The 21,940-nt window shown below is 43.2% G+C and overlaps 1 protein-coding gene across 1 annotated transcript in view; it reads right to left on the bottom strand.

Annotated features, from left to right (window-relative positions):
- The window catches only part of ACBD3 (acyl-CoA binding domain containing 3), a 31,164-nt gene extending 9,934 nt beyond the window's left edge, over window positions 1-21,230 (bottom strand). Inside the window, exons 1-3 of the mRNA XM_053307276.1 lie at window positions 20,566-21,230; window positions 5,510-5,651; window positions 4,626-4,766 (exon numbers count right to left, since the gene is read on the bottom strand). Coding sequence (XP_053163251.1) covers window positions 4,626-4,766; window positions 5,510-5,651; window positions 20,566-20,899 — 617 coding nt within the window. The 5' untranslated portion in view covers window positions 20,900-21,230. The remainder of the gene's footprint in view (window positions 1-4,625; window positions 4,767-5,509; window positions 5,652-20,565) is intronic.
- Window positions 21,231-21,940: the final 710 nt, after the last annotated feature.

Here is a 21,940-nt window from a genome sequence, read left to right as displayed (position 1 = left end):
CAAAATTATTATTACAAACACAGAACTATGTCATACTCTGCACCAAAACAATCCAAAACTTGCACCAAGGAAAACACCAAATCTACACCCAAAATGAGGAAAATCCAGTGAGTCTGCTCTGTGTACATAACTCTTGTTCAAAAGGAGTTTCTCCAACCATACAGTATGTTTACCCAAGGTTGTCATTGGAATCTAAGCACAAAGCTAAATGTGATTTAGGCTAATGCTGCATGTGCATGATGGAGGGAAAGCCATTTCTGCTGATCTCAACTTCTTTTTCCATGGTATAGGGAAGTCATCCTCAACGTGATGGGTTTATCAGCCTCTGCATGCTCCGAGACAGAACCAATCAAATTTCAGGCAGGCTAGTACAGTAGCTAGGTTAGGTAGCTGTCACTCAATCCCCAGTTCTGGTCCTGTCTTGCTCTGTTAGACAGCTCTTTACTAAAGTAATTTTTAATTTACTAATTGGCAAGGTAAAAATTTGTTTTTTATATTTTATTTTCTTGGAAATTGGCTCTATTGATCACAATCAGGCACACCTCCCACTTAGGCAACATGCTGAAAAGTTCCCTTTCGGAGGGGCCTTTTTCAGAATCAAGAGGCAGAGACCCCAAGAGGGTGATCTCCCCAGTCCCCAAAAGACAGCGTGATCACGCGCCTGGCACACTGACTGAAGGGGCTGGAGCTTCTAAATACGTGATTAATACCACTTTTCCCCCTGCCAAGATGCACAAAAGAAAAAGAAAAAGAAAACACGGCAACAACAACCAAACATCTGAAGGAGGCAGAGCGGGCTAAAATGAAAAGGAAGACTATATGCACCTCTGTAGGGCGGGAGGGCTTCCCTCAGTGCTGCAAATTCAGGCAGTTTGCAAGCAGCAGCCTTCCTGATTCCCTCCAAAAGCTCCTGCTGAATATGCAGAATATGGCTTGATCTGCAGTGTCTCCATTTTGGGAGTTGATACCCATCAGGGATCTAGCTTGCTAGCCCCTGCCATGAGCCAATCAGAAATGCGGAGCCCAGACGGGCCGTTTCACCACATGACCCCACTCAGGGCCCAATTTTGCTGCATGACCCCCCTCGGGATTTGATTTCAACGCAAAACTGGAATTTCACCACAGGGTTTAATTCTGCGGCCGCCCGCAGCACCATCACTACTGCCATCCTGGGACAGGGGACCTGAGTACTGTTCCTGCCTTGTTGGTGCCGTCTGTGTTTCCGCCAGATATTTCTTAGTGGCTGGAAGAGTTTATTGCAAAACAGTACCTTGCCATTGGTTCTCCCTTCGGTGTCCCCACAGCCTACCTACTACTCCTGGGCCCTCTGTACCTGGGTCATAGCTGCCTGCCCTTGTGCTACCTAGATGTCTTGGTTGTCTTTTTTCTTCATCCTCAGACTCTAGCCCCACCAGATGGGCTATTCCATGGAGGGAAATTATTGTCAAAACAGAGGAGGCTGTCACGCTAAAGAAGGGTGACACTTTCCTCTTCTCCATCCCCTTCTGGAGGGGTCTGGAGTACCTAAACGCACAAATGTTTGTGTTCCTGCACCTATTATTCCTGAGGTGCCTGGACCTGTAATTCCTGGGCCTAGTCTCTCTGACCAGCAAGCTCCACCTATAGGACAGCAGCCTGTGCCTCCCTTTCTTTACAGACCGGCACCACCTATAGGACAGACAGGAACCTGTGCCTGCCCTTCTTTGCCAACCAGCGCCACCTAGAGGCCAGCAGCCTTATTCAGTGACACTGTCTCCAGATACTCAGTCTGAGAAAGAGAGTGGGGAATTGTCCGATGAACAGGCCGCTGCTGAAAGGCATAATTCTACATGCTTGGTCACTACAGCTGAAACTGAAAAAGGCTTGTTTGGAGTGTACCCCTGGGCGAGGTGAAACTTCAGTTCAATGGACCATCCTGCCTTTTCAGTTGGCCATCATGGAAAAGAGGCACCTGATGGGGTAAATCTCTCTCGTAAGGTCAGGGAATCTCTCCTCTGGTGGTTATCTCCAGGAATGGAGGAGGGTCTTCCCCTCGAAGGGCCACGCATGGTGGTGGTCACCACTGAAACAAGCCGCTCCAGCTGGGGAGCCTATTGCTTGGAGCTGAAGCCTTGCTTCAGTTTCAAGACTTACTTCTGGGAAAGCAAGTCCTGATAAGGACCGACAATGTGACGGACAAGTCCCATGTCAACCATCAAGGGCACACAAGATCACAGGCCCTTATGAGAGAGACCAACTCTCTCCAAGAGAGACCTACTCTTCTCTTGGGTGGAAGTTCATCTTTGTTCAGTGATGGCAGAGCACCTAAGCGGTTCAGCAAATCTACAGGCAGATTGACTGAGTCGACAATGGATAGATCCCGCAGAATGGTCTCTGAATCCAGAGGTCACTGCTCAGATTGTGGAGGTGATAGGTCTTCCTGAACCGGACCTGTTCGCATCTCAGAGCAACACTCAACTTCCCATGTTTTTCACGAGGTTCCAGTGCTACCAGGCAAAACAGATAGATGCTCTCACGCCAACATGGACATCTTGAGAGTTTCCACCTGTCGCAAGTCTAAGGTCGGTCATCAGGAAGCTTCTGTCAGAAAGATCAAAAATTGCTGTCCTTGGTTTTTGGACCTTCTGTCTCTTCTTCTTCCATGGCACCTTCCTCTCCAAGTGGATCACTAATCAAAGGGTCCCCTGTTCCATCAAAATCCAGTGTGGTTACACCTACACGCATGGAGATTGAACGCAGGTCAATAGCAGACGGAGGATATTTATGGCAAGTCTAGAACACAATTCTTGCCTCAAGGAGGTCTTCTACCTCTCATATTTACCAAGCTACCTGGTTGGCTTTCTGTAGCTGGGGGCGAAAACATCAAATCCAGCCTTCTTCGGTGGGAGTTTCGGAAGTTCTGGGGTTCTTCCAGTTGGGCCTCAAGATGGGTCTCTGTCCAAACACCTTGACACGCCAGACTTAAATGCCCTAACTAGTGCTCCCTTTGAACCTCTCTGCTCGGTTTCACTGAAGCTGTTATCCTTCAAAGTCCTCTTCCTCGTGGCAATTACATCTGATAAGAGAGTGTCTGAGATGGTTGCTTTGTCTGTGCGCAAGAAACAGTATGTCTTGCAAAAGGACTCTGTAGTTCTAAAACTGGATCCAACTTTGAAGGCAAAAATAAATTCAGTGTTTCAGAGGCATCAGGATGCCATCATTCTGTCCAAAACCTTCTCAAACAAAGGAGAAGGTCTGGCGCACCCTAGACGTGTGAAGGGCACTCAGAGTTTATATAAAACGTATCAAACTTTTTCATAGAAAAGATTCCGTTTGTGCCTTTCCCGCCTTCTTCCATGGGGTCTAAGATCCCTGCACTTGTCTGTTCCTCAGGAGATCACAGCCCATTCCACTAGGAGTGCTAGCACTTCAGCTGCTTTTTCAGCACCTTTAGACAAAATTTGCAAGGCGGCCACTTGGGCCTCAGTGTTGCCATTCGTGAAACATAAGATTCTGTCTTTTCATGCAGCTCTAGCAGCAGTAGGACTGACTGTTTTACAGCAGGTGGCTTAACCACATCCACTTCCCTCATTCTTTTTTGCTTGGGTACGTCTCGTCACGTTGAGGATGACCACCCTATACCATGGGAAAAGAAACATTGCTAGACTTACTGTGAAATGTTCTTTTTCAAGGTATAGGGAGGTGATCCAGCCTGCTCATGGATGGGGGGCTTATTATGTATATTTCAGTCCTCTTGGACCATGTTTCAGGGAGATGGGTCGACTCCCAGGGTTACACTTTATCTGTCCCTTTACTGCAACTGTTTTGGCTCATTTTTATGTTTCTGTACATGTTCATGTTTAGTTATCTCTTCTAACCTTTACTGTGCTATACAGTGCCAGAACTGGGGATTGTGTGACAGCTACCTAACCTAGCTACTAGCCTGCCTGAAATTTGATTGGTCCTGTCTCGGAGCATGCAGAGGCTGATAAACCTGTCATGTTGAGGGTGATCTCCCTATACCTTGAAAAAGAACCCTTCATGGTAAGTCTACCAATGTCCCTTTGTGCAGTCCATTGAACCACCCAAGAATATGTCCTCGAGGAGCCTGCAATCCTCAAAGACATATTTACAGGAGGCACAGTGGACAGCAGAGGTAGGAGACTTGCAAAAAATCACTCCTCTCCCCTAGTGTGCACATGTTAATTTGTATGTCAGCCACTGACTGGAAGCCATCAAATAGGAAGCAGATACAACACCCAATTTTTCAGCAGAAATCCAAATTCTGTGCCAGTATCCTCAGATGTGTAATTGCAGAAGGTGAACAGACATGGACTAGAAAGATCATATTTTAAACTATATTTAAGATACACATATTTTATAAAATTCATGCCCAGGGGTGACAGGGTAAAATATCTAGGTGTCTTTTCAAACATTACCGACATGGTTCATGTTTTTCTAGAATACTCCTCCCGTCACCAAAGAAAAACATGTTACCAGTCCATAGCTAGTAAAAACTGCACAACAGCCTCATAGAAACATAGTTTAAAAGCAGTTTTTTAAAAAAAGCTTAGGAACTGCTCACCACTTTGTTAGGAAAGACACAGCACACTATGTGAACTCCCATCCAATTCCAGAGCATTTACCTTTTCTTTTCCTGTTCTTCTTTCTCTATTTTATGGGAAGTAACATATGTTGAGAAGAGATGGCAGCACCTATTTAGGAGCTTAACAAAGTCTGTCATGGCATCTTGCTTTGTCATGTTTCCAAGGGCAGCCCATTCTTTCCTGTGAAAAGAGAGAACAGCAACCCTAAATATGCAGTTTGGTAGACAGAATGTTATGTAAAGACAGAATGAAGTTATTGCTTTATCATGTTAAGAGAGAGTATGGAGCTTTGCCAGTCAGCTCATTGAGGCCAAGATTTCAAAGGCTATGCAAACTCCTCCAAGTTTAACCAAGAGGGAGAAGCCAAGACAAAATTATCTCACTCTGAAGGGATGTCTGCAGAGGTGATTCCCACTCACCTAGTTTATATTTTGATGCTAAGCTGAATGTGCAGAAGGAAGTCCCTAAAATACTGTCCTATGAGTGGTAGTTTGGTCAACAGTAATTCTGCAGAGATCATACACAATGTGCTCAAGAGAAAGGAACCCTTTTTGAATAACTGCTGAAGCAGCATTATATCGTTACCTGAAAGTTCCAGAATTTAGTAAACTGGTTAATAATTCATTTTGCTTCTCATTTCTATACAGTGAGAACTAACTCCATGTCAAATTTGTTACAGTCAAAAACTTCTCTTACATTTGAGCTACCAAAACAAATGGACTTCTGCATCTTTTTGTCAACATGCAGGGTTCAATTTTTTCTAAAAGGCATGCAACTCTAGAAATGCTGCTTAAGAATTTGATTGCTGAGTTAAAGAAATACAACAGTATTTATGCCACTATATAGCCCAGTGATTTAATTTGCTCAAGAAATTACAAGAGTCCATTTGACAGACATCTCCATAAAAATGGAAAGCTTTATACCTTCTGTCATTCCCCAGCACATCGAAGAATCCAACTTCAGGGCAAGTGTCTGGATTGTAAGGTCCCAGCAGGACCTGCTTGTGTAGTGCTACGAGTCTGAGTTTTTCTTCGTATGTTGGATGAAATGCTTTGCCATCTTTTTCTGAAGAAGAAAAAGAATACTATGATCAAGTCACTGCACCAATATATATTACTAATTAATCATCCATTTTATAGTCAGATAGAAGCAACTTTTCTTAAGATTACAGAATTCCACCTCATCCTACTGTTTTCTGCAGCTGCCCACAATGACAAATATCCAGTTATCACAAACAAGAATACGAGGATATTTTACAGGTGGACCTCATCTATAGGGGGTGGGTGGGTTCTGTTCTGCCCTACAACTGTGGATAATGAGAAATTGAGTGGATGGGAATGGGGGGTTAGGTTCCTCAAGGACAAAGAAGGGAGTAAAGTTTATTTTAAAGCAGAAATTGGAGCAAAAAAGAATGGACCATGCTCTCTAGCTGTCCAGCAATGCCTCCCAAAAATCCCAATTGGCCAATTTTCCATGAAAAAAAGATTTTTTAAAAAACAAATGAGCCACAAAATGGCTCCTTTCATCAAAATGGTGCCCAGAAATTACCTTGGAAGTTATTTCTGGCCACCTAGGAACCGCTGATATGCAGATTTTAACCCTTCAACCGCATATACCAAGGTCGGGTCTCCATTGCGGATATGCCAAACTCTGGTTGTTGAGACCACATGTGACGAGGTCCACCTGCAATGTCTTCAGCTTAGTGGAACCGAATAGTATATATGACCTACGGAACATATATGCTATAACCATTCTGTTCCATACAAGACAATATATACTCATCAGCGGAACATATATACTATAACCATTCTGTATACAAGACAATGGTCTTCCATCTTCTGCACAGGCACCTACAAATCTAATGGTAAATGGCCCTGGCCCTCTGAAGAGTAGGACACTCAGCACCACACAAATCTCCTCTTCAAAGGCCACACTTCCACTGCCATTTTTTGAGAAGGTGAGGAACAGCAGGAATCCTTTCTGAACAGCAGGAGAGGACTCCCACTGTTTCTTACCCTCTCCATAGCCCAGTGCAAACAACAGAAGATCTGCTTCTCTCTCAAGTCCTCTTCCTATGTGCTAAAAAAGAATCCAAGGGAAGAGAGGAAATTGGTGGCAACCACACATAATGGCGAACTAAATGCAAGTGCTTATACACTTAGTAGGGATTCAGTGACACTGAACTCCCTTGGAAATATTTCCAAGCAAGCATGCAGAAGATGAGGGTGCTAGGCTGCAATGCCTATGCACACTTACCGAAAGCCCCACTGAGTTCAGCAGGATTTCTGTCCAGGTTAAAAGATGCAAAGGATTGGGTTTCAAGAATACTTAATACAATGAAGCTTTCCAGAAAAATTATCTAATGCCTATCTATATGACAGCCTCTATCTCATACCTCAAGCTGCTTTTTCAGTTTCCCAAGAGCGGAAAAGAGAACCGTCATGTGAGAAACAGGATTCACTGTATGTATAAAGCTGTACATGCACAGACCACAGCCTACTTTCATTCCCTATAAAACTGCCTGCCACCTTATGATTTGCTGAACAGAAATCCTTATTTTAACTATTCACTAGGATGCAACTTTGTGCAAAAATTATGTATTCATAAATGTTAAACCGAGACTTCATTTTTTAAAAAGTTACACAAAAGGTTAGTGAAGCAAACAAATAAGTGGTTTTTACTTTCAATTATTAAGGAGCTTAATGAATTATTCACAGATATGACTGTGAAATCAGTTGAAAAAAGGCAGAGATGGGCAGGACTGAAAGGACTTTGTTAAAAGCTGTGCTATTTAATAAATAATAGTGATCCCTGCCACAATTTTTAATCTAGCACTTCTGATACACAAAGAAAAATGTCTAACATTAAGTCAACAATGTGGCCCAGAATATTTCACTCCAACTGAAGACACACAGCAAATATGGCTGTATGCATACTACATCATAAATACAACCACTTTTTAACTCACTCTCTGTACCAGTTTCACGTACTGACATTTTAAACTGTGATCCAGGGTCAATTATGAAACAGCAGCTGATCTAGAGGCTTTGGTTTCCGTGAACATACTAATAAGGCTAGGATAATTCTAGCACATTTGAGCAAGCCCTTGAAGCATACAAGACTGGCACCAGCTAATATATGTAAAAGTTATGCTTGCTAGAATTTGGAACAAAAATACAAATAAATGTCCTATTTTTCTCTTTGGGGAAATTAATCATAATTAATAATTATTTTTAATCAAAAATAATGTAAGTGCCTGAAGGCATTTAAAAGCTACTAGCTGGCCTGGGCGCAGAGCATCTGTACCTCTAGTTCTCCCTCGTTCTTGGCCTCCCCTCCCTTGTTCTCAGCCCTCCCCCCTCCAAAGTTTTCTCTCTCTGGACAGCTGCTTTTTCCACCCACCCGTTGCTTTCTCCCCATCCCCGGCCACTGCCGCTTTCTCCCCCGCCCGCCACTGCTGCTTTCGCTTTCTCTCCCCACCCGCCTACCTCCTGTGTGCCTGCCCATTCGCTGGCCCTATGCTCCCCGCTGCCATCGCTTTCCTCTCCCCCTCCCCTCTCTCACAAACTCGCATGAGAGCTACCACACATGGGATTAGTGACAGGTACGTCTAAGAGAATTCTATATACTAGCTGGGCCGGGCGCAGAGCATGTGGACCTCTGGCCAGCCCAGCCACCGCCACTATTCCCACCCCTCTGACCACCATGCCCGGCTTTCTGGCTGGCCGCTCCCCACTGCTGCGCGCTTCTCGCCCCTGGCCTGCGTTTTCTGGTGGGCTGGCCTGCTTCCTCTCCCCACCACCCCACACTTTATGACTTGCGGGCCGGCTGGAAAGTCGGCCTGTCACCTCCTCCCAGGAAGCAGCCGACCGGGCCGGGCCGGCCCACCACCGCCTCCTCCGGCGGCCGGGCCAGGCTGGTCTGCCGCCACCTCGAGCCTCCTCCTCCTAGCGACCAGACTGGCCCGCCGCCGCCACTGCCTGGCCAGGACAGGGTGGCCCACCACCTCCTCCTCTGGCCAACCCAGGGCCAGGCCAGCCCGCCTCCTCCTCCGGCCACTGCCATAGTCTCCCGTCCCCATCACTATCTCTCAGGCAGCTGCTCTCGCGAGAGCTGCCACATATGGGATTAGCGACAGGTTCGTTTAGGAGAATTAAATATATAGAAAGGTGCTTGCTGAAATGAACAAGTGACCATCAGGAACACAACTAGGACATTTCTGAGACATTTCTAGTCTTGTGGTGGCATACAAGAAAACAGAATGAATGACCACAAGTCGTGAACTGTACAGAGATCCAAGTCTGTTCAGAAATGTGAAATTCAAGGCACTCTACACTGTATACTTACTAGGACATAAGCCCCATTCAGCACAATGGCAGTTACTTCTGTTCCAAGTAAGCATACATAGAATTGTGTTGCCAGACAATACACATTATGTGTTGCCTTTGCCCCTCCCCACTTTCACCAAGGCACGTACTGGAACTGAGGGAAGCCAGAAAGAGACATTAGTGGCAGCAGAATGTGATGCAGGGCCTCAAGATATAATATGCCAAAGGCTCATGAGGAGAAGAGTGAAGCATCAGAAGCTGGAAAACATAGGAAACTGCCTTACATCAAGCCAACCCAAGGCTTCACCTAGTTCTATAGCAGCAGCTTTTCCAAGATTTCAGGCAGGAGTCTTTCCCAGCCCTACGTAGAGATTCCAGGGATTGAACTTGGGACCTTCTGCATGCAAAGCAAATGCTCTACCACTGAGCTAAGGATGGCCCCATCCCCAACTAGAAGCAGGGGAAGAACAAAAGAGAAAAGTAAAGGGGGTGGGCAGCTGGTGGAGGTACGTTCTAGAACTCTTAGCCACATGAGGATTTTAGCACACACAACTTAGGTTTAGAAACCTAGAGCATTCCTGAAACATGTACAGAGTGGGAAGACAGACTTACTCAAAGACTGGTTGTTTGACAGCAGGGTGGATTTGATTTAAATCAAACCGATTTAAATCATGATTTAAATCACTAGCAGGGTGGATAAAAATCAATGATTTTTTAAAAAATCATTGATTTTTATCCACCCTGCTAGTGATTTAAATCGTGATTTAAATCAGTTTGATTTAAATCAAATCCACCCTGTTTGACAGTAATGTGACTGGATTTTCGCTCTCAAGTATGCAGATCAAAGAAAAATGCAGGGAGTGGGCCACTGTGACTGGTGGAATGATGGGAGCTGCAGGCCAACAACAGTTGGAGGGTTGCAGTTTGACACTCCTGCTTTAAGCAATGTTAATACTGCCAGTTTTTGACAGAGTCTAAAACTGATTTAGACCATCAGTTTCAAGGATGGCACACAGATTCCACCACCCCACAACTAAGAGGAGATGATGGGTTGGCTTTCTACCTTTTGGCCAAAATGCATACACTAGAAGGCTTGGGGAGAAACCTGCACCTCCCCACAGAGGACCATCTCCTCACTTCAGTAGCTTTAAAATAATGCACCTCACCCCAATTCACAACTGACATTCTACATGTCCTCAGAACTCTTACTGCACTCCTGAATGCAGCATTTACACAATACTAAAACCATATAACTGATAGATACTTCAAAAACCACACATTCTATCAGGTGGCGTGTAGTTTACCGTTATTGCAAGGTGGCATAGGCTGCCACCTTTGTTGCGAGAAAACCGATGGGCGATGGCACAATGTCACAAACAAAAACATCTATTGAAGCAGCAGCACTGGCCATGCTAATTACAGCCTTGTTATGGTTTCCAGAATACAGCTTGAAGAACTACAAGAACCAGGGGAATGAATACATACACTACAGACAATGACAACTCTATAGCACTAGCTCCAGTAACCTGACAAGCAACTATCTGTACACAGAAACTGGGTTGTTAAAATGCATTAATATCCTCAGAGCATCTGACCCAACTGAGGTGAACTATTCGGAGGAGGTACATCTGAACAGTGTTAGCTGGTACCCAGAAGTTAACTTGCTTGTGATTAGGGGCTGGGTTTCTATGTATTTATCATGTCAAGACACACGCACACAGTACTAACTATGTACAAAATGGGTCTTAGCTCTCTTTAGCTGTGTTTTTGTTTTAGCAGTTTGTTTTTATTGAAGTTTTTGCTACTGTTTTTCTTGTTGTTAACTGCCTTCAAAGAACAGTATAAAAAGATAAACAACAATAAAATGTAAATACCACATTACAGATGCAATTTAAGAATTAAGACATTAAAACTGCATCTTAACAGAAGTTCTTACTGACAAGGTCTTGAGTTTTCAACTGAAGATCTCTCTATAATAAATTTGTTGTAGTCAGATTACACCACAGAACAAGGATAAGAGTTTATCTGTTTAAAAGGCTTTCCACAAGGGGGGAAATGAGTGCACATGACAGCACAAGCTAAGAAAGTGACTTAAGGAATTTGAAAAAAAGATTTTAAAAGTGAGCTTGTTGAAACTCTAAAGAGTGAATGCATGGTAAAAAAGAACCTGCTTTTGGGGCCCACTGTGGAACTACAATCAAGTTCAGATTTCTCCACAACCATGATAGCTTTGAAGGGCAAGAAGAGTTGCTAAGGTCTCTAAACGATTTTGAAACAAGTGTAGTCACCTGGTTCAAACTACAAATTACAGCGAAGGCAGGTCCCCAAACAGCAATTTTGTTTTGGCTCGAACTTGACATGTAGTGGATGGCTCTAGCACAGGAGTTCTTACCTTGAGGTCCATGGAACTACCTGTTTGCTGCACTGAATTTAATTTGCTTCATGGTGCAGCAGAGCGGAAGGTATTGAAAATAACTATCCCAAGTATTTTCCCCCCTCTAATATTTAAAATATATAACGATAATTTAATATCATTATATTATATATTTTCATAAGACCCTAGTAAATATTAGGGGGGGAGGGAAGTACTTGGGATAGTTGTTTTCAATACCTTCTGCTCTGCTGCATCATGAAGCAAATTAAATTCAGTGTAGCAAACAGGTAGTTCCATGGACCTCAAGTCAAGAACTCCTGTGCTAGAGCCATCCACTACATGTCAAGTTTGAGCCAAAACAAAATTGCTGTTTGGGGACCTGCCTTCAATGAAATTTGTAGTGTAAAATGAAGTGGAGGTCCGTGGGTAATAAGTGAGGATCTAGGGGATCCTCAAAAGGTTAAGAACTCTAGCTTCAGCAGCATGAGATCCTGAATAAATTCATCAGATTAAGGATGCAAGGGAAAGTTAAATACATTTTATTCCTATTAAGAGCAACGGACAAATGCTTCTCTCCCTTTGGATTGTATCATGGTAGTTCCTAATGGACACGATGGCTTAAACAGAATCATAACCAACAAACTTTATTTGACTCAGGGCTTAATGAATCTCTGGGTGACAGGAAGCGTTGATGCCTAGAAATTTAACTATAGCACCTAGATTAGGATATTCAGAGGTAGAATTATTAATTAAAAAATTTGCAGCCTTCTTTCTGTTCCACATATGTTAAGAGGAACTAGTTTGTTTCAATGTCCATCCCTAAGTCTGATAACTTTGTCAAGCATCCACTGTCTGGTTCCTAGATTCAAAGAACATTTGTCATGGCCTGCTTTAACTCAAAGTATAATTAATATCTCCAGATAAAGTTGTTAAGCATATAGAAGAACAGGCCCTGCTGAAGGAGAATCAGCATGGCTTCCGCAAAGGTAAATCTTGCCTCACAAACCTTTTGGAGTTCTTTGAAAGTATCAATAGGTGTGTGGATAAAGGTAATCCAGTTGAAATAATATACCGAGACTTTCAAAAAGCTTTTGACAAAGTTCCTCATAAAAGACTCTTGAGAAAACTTAGCAGTCATGGGATAAGGGGAAAGGTTCATGTGTGGATTGGTAACAGATTGAAGGACAGGAAACAGAGGATAGGTATAAATGGACAATTTTCTAAATGGAGAGAAGTAAGAAGTGGGGTCCCCCAGGGATCTGTACCAGTATTCCCTCTAAGGTGTGCACATGTGCACTTGCACACATTTTGATGTCCGCTCAGTTAATCTTAGATCCTGCTTGGGTTTTATCAGGCAGGCCCTACTCTGAATGCATGTGCATGCACACTGATTTGATCCTGCAGCCAAGAACAAAACTCATTCCACTCACAGATGAAAAACATTAGAGAGTACACTGATCTATATTGCAACCAATGCTGTTTAATTTATTCATAAATTATCTAGAAGTTGGGGTAAACAGCGAGGTGGTCAGATTTGCAGATTACACCAAACTATTTAGAGTGGTGAAATCCAAAAGAGATTGCAAGAAGTTCCAAAAGGATATCTCCAAACTGGGTGAGTGGGCAACAAATGGCAAATGTGGCTTGATGTTAGCAAGTATAAAGTGATGCATATTGGGGCAAAAACACCCCAGCTTCACATATACACTGATGGGGTCTGAGCTGTCGGTGACTGACCTGGAGAAGGATCTTGGGGTCGTGGTGGACAGCTTGTTGAAAGTATTGACTCAATGTGCAGCAGCTGTGAAAAATGCCAATTCCATGCTAGGGATCATTAGGAAGGGGACTGAAAATAAAACTGCTAATAGTATAATGCCCTTATACAAAACTATGGTGTGGCCACATCCGGAGTACAGCGTACAGTTCTGGTCACCATAACTTAAGAGGACATTGTAGAACTGGAAAAGGTGCAGAAGAGGGCAACCAAGATGATCAGGGGCCTAAAGCACCTTTCTTATGAGACAAGGCTACAAAAACTGGGGGAGCTTTTCAGTTTAGAAAAAAGATGATTGACGGGAGACATGATAGAGGTCTATAAAGTCAGGCATAGTGTGGAGAAAGCCGACAGAGAAATTTCTCTCTCTCACACATAAAACTAGAACCAGGGGGGGGGGGGTCATCCCATAAAACTTACTGTCAAGAAATTTAGGACTATCAAAAGGAAGTACTTTTTCACACACTGCCTAATTGACCTATGGAATTCTCTGCCATAAGATGTGGTGACAGCCAACAGCCTGGCTGGCTTTAAGAGGGGTTTAGATAAATTCATGGAGGACAGGTCTATCAATGGCTACTAGTCTGAGGGCTATATAGCTGCCTCCAGCCTCAGAGGCAGGACACCTCTAAATACCAGTTGCAGGGGAGTAATACCAGGAGAGAGGGCATGCCCTCACCTCTTGCCTATGGGCTTCTCAGAGGCATCTGGTAGGCCACTGTGTGAAACAGGATGCTGGATGGGCCTTATCCAGCAGGGCTGTTCTTATGTTCTTTGAATTAACACATCTGCATTGCAGGCTGAAATTCTGCCATTGTGTGAATAAGCTCTCAAAAGGAGGAGAGTGAAGCAGGGTTCAAGTCTGCTTTCATAAGAAATATGCTTGAGGGAGGAAGAAATACAAGACAGAATCAATTAAGAAAGGAAGCTCTTCACCAAGAGCAGATAAAGGTAATGCAATAAGGGAGAACAGAGGCACTGAAGGACTTGCTCCTAAGGTAAACAACAGTGCTCAGCAAATGGCATCCTTCTGTGCTGCTCAGGAGAGGAGGTTACAACGTGCTGTATCTTGTTGGACTTCATTAAAGCACACGAGCCTCCTCAGTGTTTCCTCCCAACTCTTCTGAACCCTATCAATTACAAAGCAGAATGGATACAACATTATAATCCAGTTATTCACAGAAACACAGAAGGCAAGACACTACAGTGAACATTTCCAGAAAATTTAACTGGAAGATTTTCCAGTGTCTTAAATAGATTTTATAGTGGTAGCTGTGTTAATTGGCAGCAGCAAAGAATCTTGTGACATCTTGAAGAATAAAAAAAATGTATTGCAGCGTATGCTTTCATGGACTATAGATCATTTCATTAGAAGTGCTATCTCAGGTGGGAGTGTGCACACACACACACTCAAATAGAAGACAACTCTGAATTTAAGATGATCCACCTTAAAAATACATGTTCAATACAGGTTATACCTGTATTTAGCCAAAGGAAAAGGACTCTGAATTTAAGATCAGCTGCCCCACCCCATTCCTAACAAAGAACCGGGGGGGGGGCTAGTCTTGAATTCAGGTTCATATAGTAAGAAGCAATGCCAAATGGGCCAATTAGAATGCTTGCCACTATTTTTAGATGACAACTCATCGAACACATTTATATACTGTTTAAACTTTTAAGAAAATTTGAAGGCATTGAAAAGATTTAAAATACTCATTTCAAGACAAAGTTAATTACAGCTTTTGAAACTGGCCCATTTAACTAGTATATCAATTTGTTATGTCATTTGTTAATGTTAGTAAACAATTCACTTTTAGAGATTTCTTTATAAAGATATAGTAGTGGAAAATGTTCTGTCCCACAGCTGTAAAGATCTTGCCAACAAGTGAGAGAATGCAAGAATTCTCAAGCATAGAATCACAAAACTTTCATTCAGGAAGACAGCTAAATACTAACAATCCTTGTTGCTAAACGCCAGCCCAAAAAGAAACATCTTGGCTCATCCAGAAGAAACTTGGCACCACTTCACATATTATGTAAAATACAAGTTCCAGTTTGTTCACTGCACAGTTACCATGTATTGTGTGTTCAAGCCTTAAACTGGAGGTAGTCTATGTATTGAGGCCACATATACCCAATTAGCAGGTTTGTTTAAATCTCTTCCTATTTTTTGTTCTTACCATAGTGCATCTTATGTTGACCTAGTTTGATATTCTTAGGAACAAGGTAACACTAATTAAATATGCCCTGGATCCTTCTTGGAGGAAAATAGCAACACTAGCCCTCTCCCCCTTTTGCTAGCCCTACTATTTGAGAGGAGATCCTTGGAGTGGGGATATCAGAAATTGAACTTGGGATCTTATGTCTGCAAAGCATCAGCTTTCACCACTGAACTATGGAAATCGCCCCCCATATCAAGTGGAAAATCCAACTCGGGCTCAATTTAAAAACAAAACAAAACTCCTGCCTCAAGGAGCATGAGAGAACAAGTCTGCTCCTTCTTCTATGCGACAGCCTTTCAGCTATTTGAAGATGGTTCTCATATTTGCCCTAAGTTCTCTGTTCTCTAAAACCAGCTCCTTCAACTGTTCCTCATAGTATCTGGTTCCTACACTGTGCTGCCCACTTTTGAACCTATTCCTGTTTATCAATATCTTCCTTAAAATAAGGGCCCCAAGAGGACACAATATTCCAAGTGAGGTCTGACCTGACACACTGCTGGCTTATGTTCAATTTGTGGTCCACTAAGATACTTAGGTCCCTTTTACATGTACTGCTGCCAAATCAAGTCTCCCCTATCCTGTACTTGTGCATTTGATTTCTCTTTCCCAAATGCAAGATTTTACATTTGTCTCTGCTGAACTTCATCTTGCTGGTTTTGGTCTTATATTCAAACCTGTCCAGGTCAGACTGAAACTGAATTCTGGTTTTCTGAAGTGTTAGCTACCAGCCCCTCCCCAAGTTTCATGTTGCTCACAGATTTGATAAGCATCCCTTCTGCTCCCTTCTCCTATTCACATATGAAAATGTTTAACAGCATATGGCCTGGAATAGACCCTATGGCACTCTACTCATCTCCCTCCAGGATGACAAGGAACATTAATAAATACATGCTGGGTTGGTTATTCAACCAACTATGAATTCATTTAACAGTAACATTATCTAGCCCAAATTTTACTAATGTCAACAAAGTTATCATGGAAGACTCAGTCAAATGCGTTTCTGAAATCAAGGTATATTATATGTTAACTGCATTCCCACGATCTACTAAACTAGTAACTCTTGTCAGAAAAGGAGATGAGATTAGTCTCTTTTGCTCAAAGACAGATGGTTTAGTAATCTCTTCTAGGATTTTGCCAAGCTGAAGGGTCTGTTGTTTCACCTCCATTTTCCCCCTTTGGAAGATAGAGACAAAATTCACTCATCTCCAGTCTTTGGAATCTCACCTGTTCAAGGATCACAAACACTGGTTCCCAAATCACATTTGCAAGATCTTTCACCATGGATTTAATTTATCTGGACCTGGAGACAAACTCATTTAAGATAGCTAGATATTATCTTACCATCTCTTTGCCTATCTTGAGGCATATTTCCATCCCTTCTTCATTTGTACATCTGTTGCTTGGCTAAGATACATTTGCCTTGTGGGAGAAGACAGCACAGATGTGGTCCAGCTGGGCAACAGATGCACAAGCGAGGAAAAGAAAAGACAGACAATGTGGAATGACACCATCAATTTAGTATACCACAATTAAAGATAAAGGAATGAAACATTTTATATACTGTAGTCATTGGATACAATGTTATTATGGGAGTGCATAAACTCGCAATCCCCAACCACCATACATACAATGTAAGTGGAGGCATTTATAGGACAGTGCTAATTCCAGCTAGACTATTTTTAAAGTTTACTGTTTTAGGCAAGGACTGAGAAAGATTTTCAAATTAAAGCTATTCATGATTAGGCAAAAGTAAAGTTCCATTATATTATATACTTCTGGAATGTTAAAATTGTTCTCTCTGTTGCAAAATCTCCTATTTGGCTTGAATTACCACTCATTTGGAATAAATTGAGTGGGAAAGATTTCAGCTAGGATTCAGGAAGCATCTATGTTCAGAAGAAATCAACAGAATCGTTTCAAACATAACACTAGCAAAATTATTTGGAGTAACTGGCAATTCCTCAAGGATGCACCCTAAATTATCAAGCTTCCTCAAATTCAACACACATCTAGAGAATTGTGCACTGCCTATGAGAAAGCAAGGAAATTATCAAAATTATCAAAACACTAAACTAATTTCTGATTTAGTAATACATTTTAACCTTCAATTCTACCAGCAGCCCTATGCCTTTTGCCAGTATGTACCACCACTAAAGATCTGTGATATTTAGCCACATACTCTCTACTCTCTGAATGGACATTAAACAAAATCTCACAATGGCTTGCCAGTGAAGTCACTCTCCTCGGTATGCTTTTAAAGAAGTTTAAATGTTCAAGTAGTGATACGCCAACTGCAAGAATAGTTTTATGGATCAGCGGTGGACAGAAGCTTCATGAGCTTCCCAGCAGTAGCCTTTACTAGGTCAGAGTTGTGGAAAAGCTTCTTGTAGAAGAAATGGGCTAAAGCTTACATACACATTAGTTAATCTTCATATGCCATTCTCAGTGTGTCCCCCTAAGACAGCTAAGAGAGAAACTGGCTTTTAATTTCCAAGGCCCTGAATGAAATAAATGTGTAAAAGTGGACTTTGTCCCTTTCATAGAAGTATTTCTGCATTCCAGAGATGTATCCACATCAGTTTCTACACCAGCAACCAAATGTGGACACACTTTCAATACCGACTGGTTTATTGTAGCATGAACTAACATAACACCATAGTATATTCTAAATTATATATAGTATTAACATGAATTTATGACAAGTGATTTGAATTGTCAGTTGAAGATAATACTTCTTGTCACCAATACATATAAACAGTTTGCATTTAAGACACTCATCATGGAAAGTTAAGTAGCTAAATACTCCTATGTCTGCAAATGGTTAAAGAAAGCACACAAGGTATATGACTTCACCAGAATGCATAGTCGTGGCAATATCTTAAAACAGAATCCAAAAGACCTAATTTCCATCCCATCTGATCTGACTATCTGCTGAGTGTTCATATTCATACATACACTTTATAACTGTACTATAAAAAAATCCTCAGCACATATTCTGCCCAATACTAGATTAGAAGTACACTCCTATGTAAATTTACTTAGAAGCAGAGATGTGGTGTTGAAATGTTCTGGAAAACTTTCCCATACTTTATTTTTACACCCAGCCCCATTTCTACAGATTAACTGGCTAACATCCAAACTAGCACTGCATGCTTGTAACAGCGTATGCGGGCAAACACCAGACCACTGTGGTGTTGCTTCAGTGGGGAAAGGGGTGGTTTTTGCTGATTTCTGAAGTCCACTGTGTCACCAAAATATGCCCCTGAGCCATGCAACCCTCATGGATATATTTTGGCAATGCAGAGGGAAGGGTAGATTGGTGGGAACTGCCCCTTCCAACACACAAGCAAAAGTGCAGTGATAGTCTGGAACTCGCTCAGGTGCGCATTTGCAGTGCTAGTCTGGATGTTAGCCATTGCTTCACAAGGTTCATTAGTAGTAAGGAATGAATACCAGCAGCACCATAACAGGCAAATCTGGCAATTTCAATGTTGTAATTAACTTTTGCAGATGATTACCTTTATGAAACATGTGAGAATTTACATATATTTTAATGATTGAGTATTTCAATAAATATTATTTCTTTCCCCATGACGCTTTAAAAAAAATACTGAATTTGTTTCAGTATAACATTTAAACCACATTAAATGTATTTATTGATTTCTTCCTCCTAATCAAATTTTTCAGTTTCACTACTTTGGTACTTGAAAAAACAATGAGATACAGCATAGGAGATTCATATGGTGTAATTCATATTCCAAATAGAGATATATCAGCTGACCTTCTGAAATTCTTGCTGAAAGATATTCTTGCTTAAAGAATAATGAGTAGATCATATGACAAGACCTGACACCATTCCCCAAAGGACCATCCTGGAGTAACTTTTAAGCATTATAGGTGCATTCTGCAAGTCATACCTCTTGTGAAAAGAACTAATGTGAGAGCCACAATATATGTCTCCCAAGAGAACATCCAGGAACAGCAACACCGCAAAAGTGGCTGCATTGCCTGCAAGTGTAATAGGAGTACCAGCCCTAAGAATGGGTCACCAGCAAGGATTCAAGTGAGATGGGAGAGGCATTTTGCTGTTCTTTATCTCTCCTGAGCACCTATCACATGAAGCAGCTCAACTTGAGAAAAGTCAACTCAGCTTTCCTCTCCCCACCCTGTCAGTTTGTTCACTCTGGGGCAGGAAGAGGAAAAAGGTACAACACCAATGGCAGAGCAGGTACACTATCTCCGCATGTGAAATAGGATCTCATGAGTTTTTAAGACTTATTGGACAGCTACAGAGGAGTCAATATTGTGAAAAGAGTTATTCCTTATTAAAAATTGTTCAATCCAGAGGACCTTAACAAGTGTGTAGTAAAGCAGTCTTTTTATCAGCAGCATAACAACTCTCTCTCATTATCACAAAGTTCCTTCTATTTCAAACACAAATCTTGAGTGCTATAACAGGCCATAGACCAAAATACTGCCATAATTGCTTTGAAAGGGGAAGTGCTAAATTAAGCAAACAATCAATAAGCAAGTGATCTCTCTATCATCAAACCATGTGCTCATTTGACTCATTCTTGATTCTGTATTACCTACCACAACTTCCCATGGCTCCCTCCAGCTTTACCAAGGGCATATCTCATCTTCGATATCCTGAGGACTGATACACAGTCCATGTTAAGGATAATGTAAAAACCAGATTCACCTATGCTTAACAATTTCAGGGCAAACTGCTGCAATCTCAATTAGGAGGAGGCAGGACAGTCAGCAAAAGTCCATTCAATAAACGTCATAAGGATCAAGCTACTTTCAAGTTATACCATATCTTTAAAAGAAAAAAAAGGTACTTATGCTACACACAACATACCAGAATCTTACTTCTAAAGGAAAGATGTCCACGTGAGACAATACAAACTGCATCATACTTTCTAGCAATACCCCTTAGATTTATTTTTTAAAGTTAACCCTACCTTACTCTACCCTGCAGCACCCGCCCTGTAGAAAGCCAACGTCCTCCCTCAAGTTAAAAAAAAACAAAAACAAACACCCACCACTTTTCCATATTGCTATTTCTTCACAACCACCCTTTTGAGGAGGGCGATTCTCTCACCTTATAATCTTTGCAAAAACAGATAAACGGGGTGAATCAGTAACTACCCTGAGATTATACAGCACAAGAAACTGGGGGCAGAGAAAGTTTTTGAGAATCAATTCAGGGAGGAGGCTCCGGGCCAAAGCCCCCTCTCCACCCCTTGGGGGGGGTGGAGGGCGCCCCCGTGGTCACCTTTGAAGAAGCGCAGCGCCAGGCCGTAGAGCTCTTCCAGGCCGAAGCCCCAGCGCTGCTCCAGACTCAGCGCCCCGCCGTCGTGGTCGTCCCTGCCGCCGCTGTCTCCGCCGGCCTCGTTGTCGACGTCTTCGTCGTCTTCGTCGTCCTCCTCCTCCTCTTCCTCCTGCCTCGGCTGCGCTCCAGCCCCCGCCCGGCTGCCTCGGCCTCCTGCAGCGGGCAGCGGCCTAGCATCCGCCTGGCCCGGCCGGGCGTCCTCCGAGTCCGGGCTCAGCGTCAGGCCGTCAATGGAGACCTCCAGCCGCTCCGAGCTCAGCGCCGCCGCGGCCGCCATCGCCTACCTCGCCCCCTGCTGCTCAGCTGGGCGGCCACGTCTCGACTTCCTGCTCCCTCCTCACGACCCGGATCTTCCGGCTCTGAAGGGCCCGGCGAGGCGCGCAAGGCTAGAGTGCCGGTGCCGCCGCCTCTCCTCCTGTCTCTGCTTACCTCAGAATAGTTGCGTAGCTGCCGACATGGCCCTTTCCCCCCATCCAGGTGAATGGGGGAAATAGGGGCATGTCGTTGTCTTACGGCTCTCAGACATTTTCTCGCTGCCCTGCTTATTTTATTTATTTGAATTATCTGTTGTTGCTGCTGCAGTCCTAGGCATACTTCCTTCGAAGCGGGCCCCGCTGAACTCAGTGGGGCTAACGTCGGAGCAGAGGCACATAGCAAGGGGAGAGAGGGGGCCGTGTTCTCCCCTCTCCCTGGAGGCACCCCCCCCCAGTGTGGGAGATGATGAAGAAAATAGGGAGGGGTGGAGCTGGGGGGCCGGGTTCTTTGAAGGCATCGTCTCTCAATTATAGCTACCCCCGTGCGTCTGAGTGAACATGCATAGACTGACAGTAAGACTAGGATGCCCACCTCTGCGTCCTGACAGCTTTGTGATGTTTAGCAGCTGTCTGGCAAGCACTCTATTAGGGGTCATTTCCCCATCACTGCAGGTCAGAACTATGCTTTTGGGGTAGCTCTGGCTTCAGGCACAGGAGCTCTGCCGAAGAGGGTGGGGGGAGTGGCAACCGTGAGCAGGAATCCTAGAAACACACTTACTCGTGGGAATAAACCTACTCACGTGGAAATTTTTCCCACCGCAGTGACTATATAAAGAAGCTTCACCTACAGATTTCTGCCTATTTTGCGATTATCAAAGGCATGAAGAAGAAAGTTGCTAACTCTGCTTGTATGCTATGTGTTACTGGGATGGATGCCAACCTTGGAACAGCTCCCCACCCCTCCCACCACCGTTTGTACTCACAGTCATTAGCCTGGAGTTTAATGCCTGCATTCACATGCCCTCAGGACCGGCCCTAGAGTTATGGCGCCCTAGCTGAAGAGT

Source organism: Hemicordylus capensis, chromosome 1 (genome assembly GCF_027244095.1).
Source record: "Hemicordylus capensis ecotype Gifberg chromosome 1, rHemCap1.1.pri, whole genome shotgun sequence".
In the NCBI taxonomy this organism is placed as follows: Eukaryota; Metazoa; Chordata; class Lepidosauria; order Squamata; family Cordylidae; genus Hemicordylus; species Hemicordylus capensis.
This window is presented reverse-complemented; position numbering and strand designations above follow the sequence as displayed.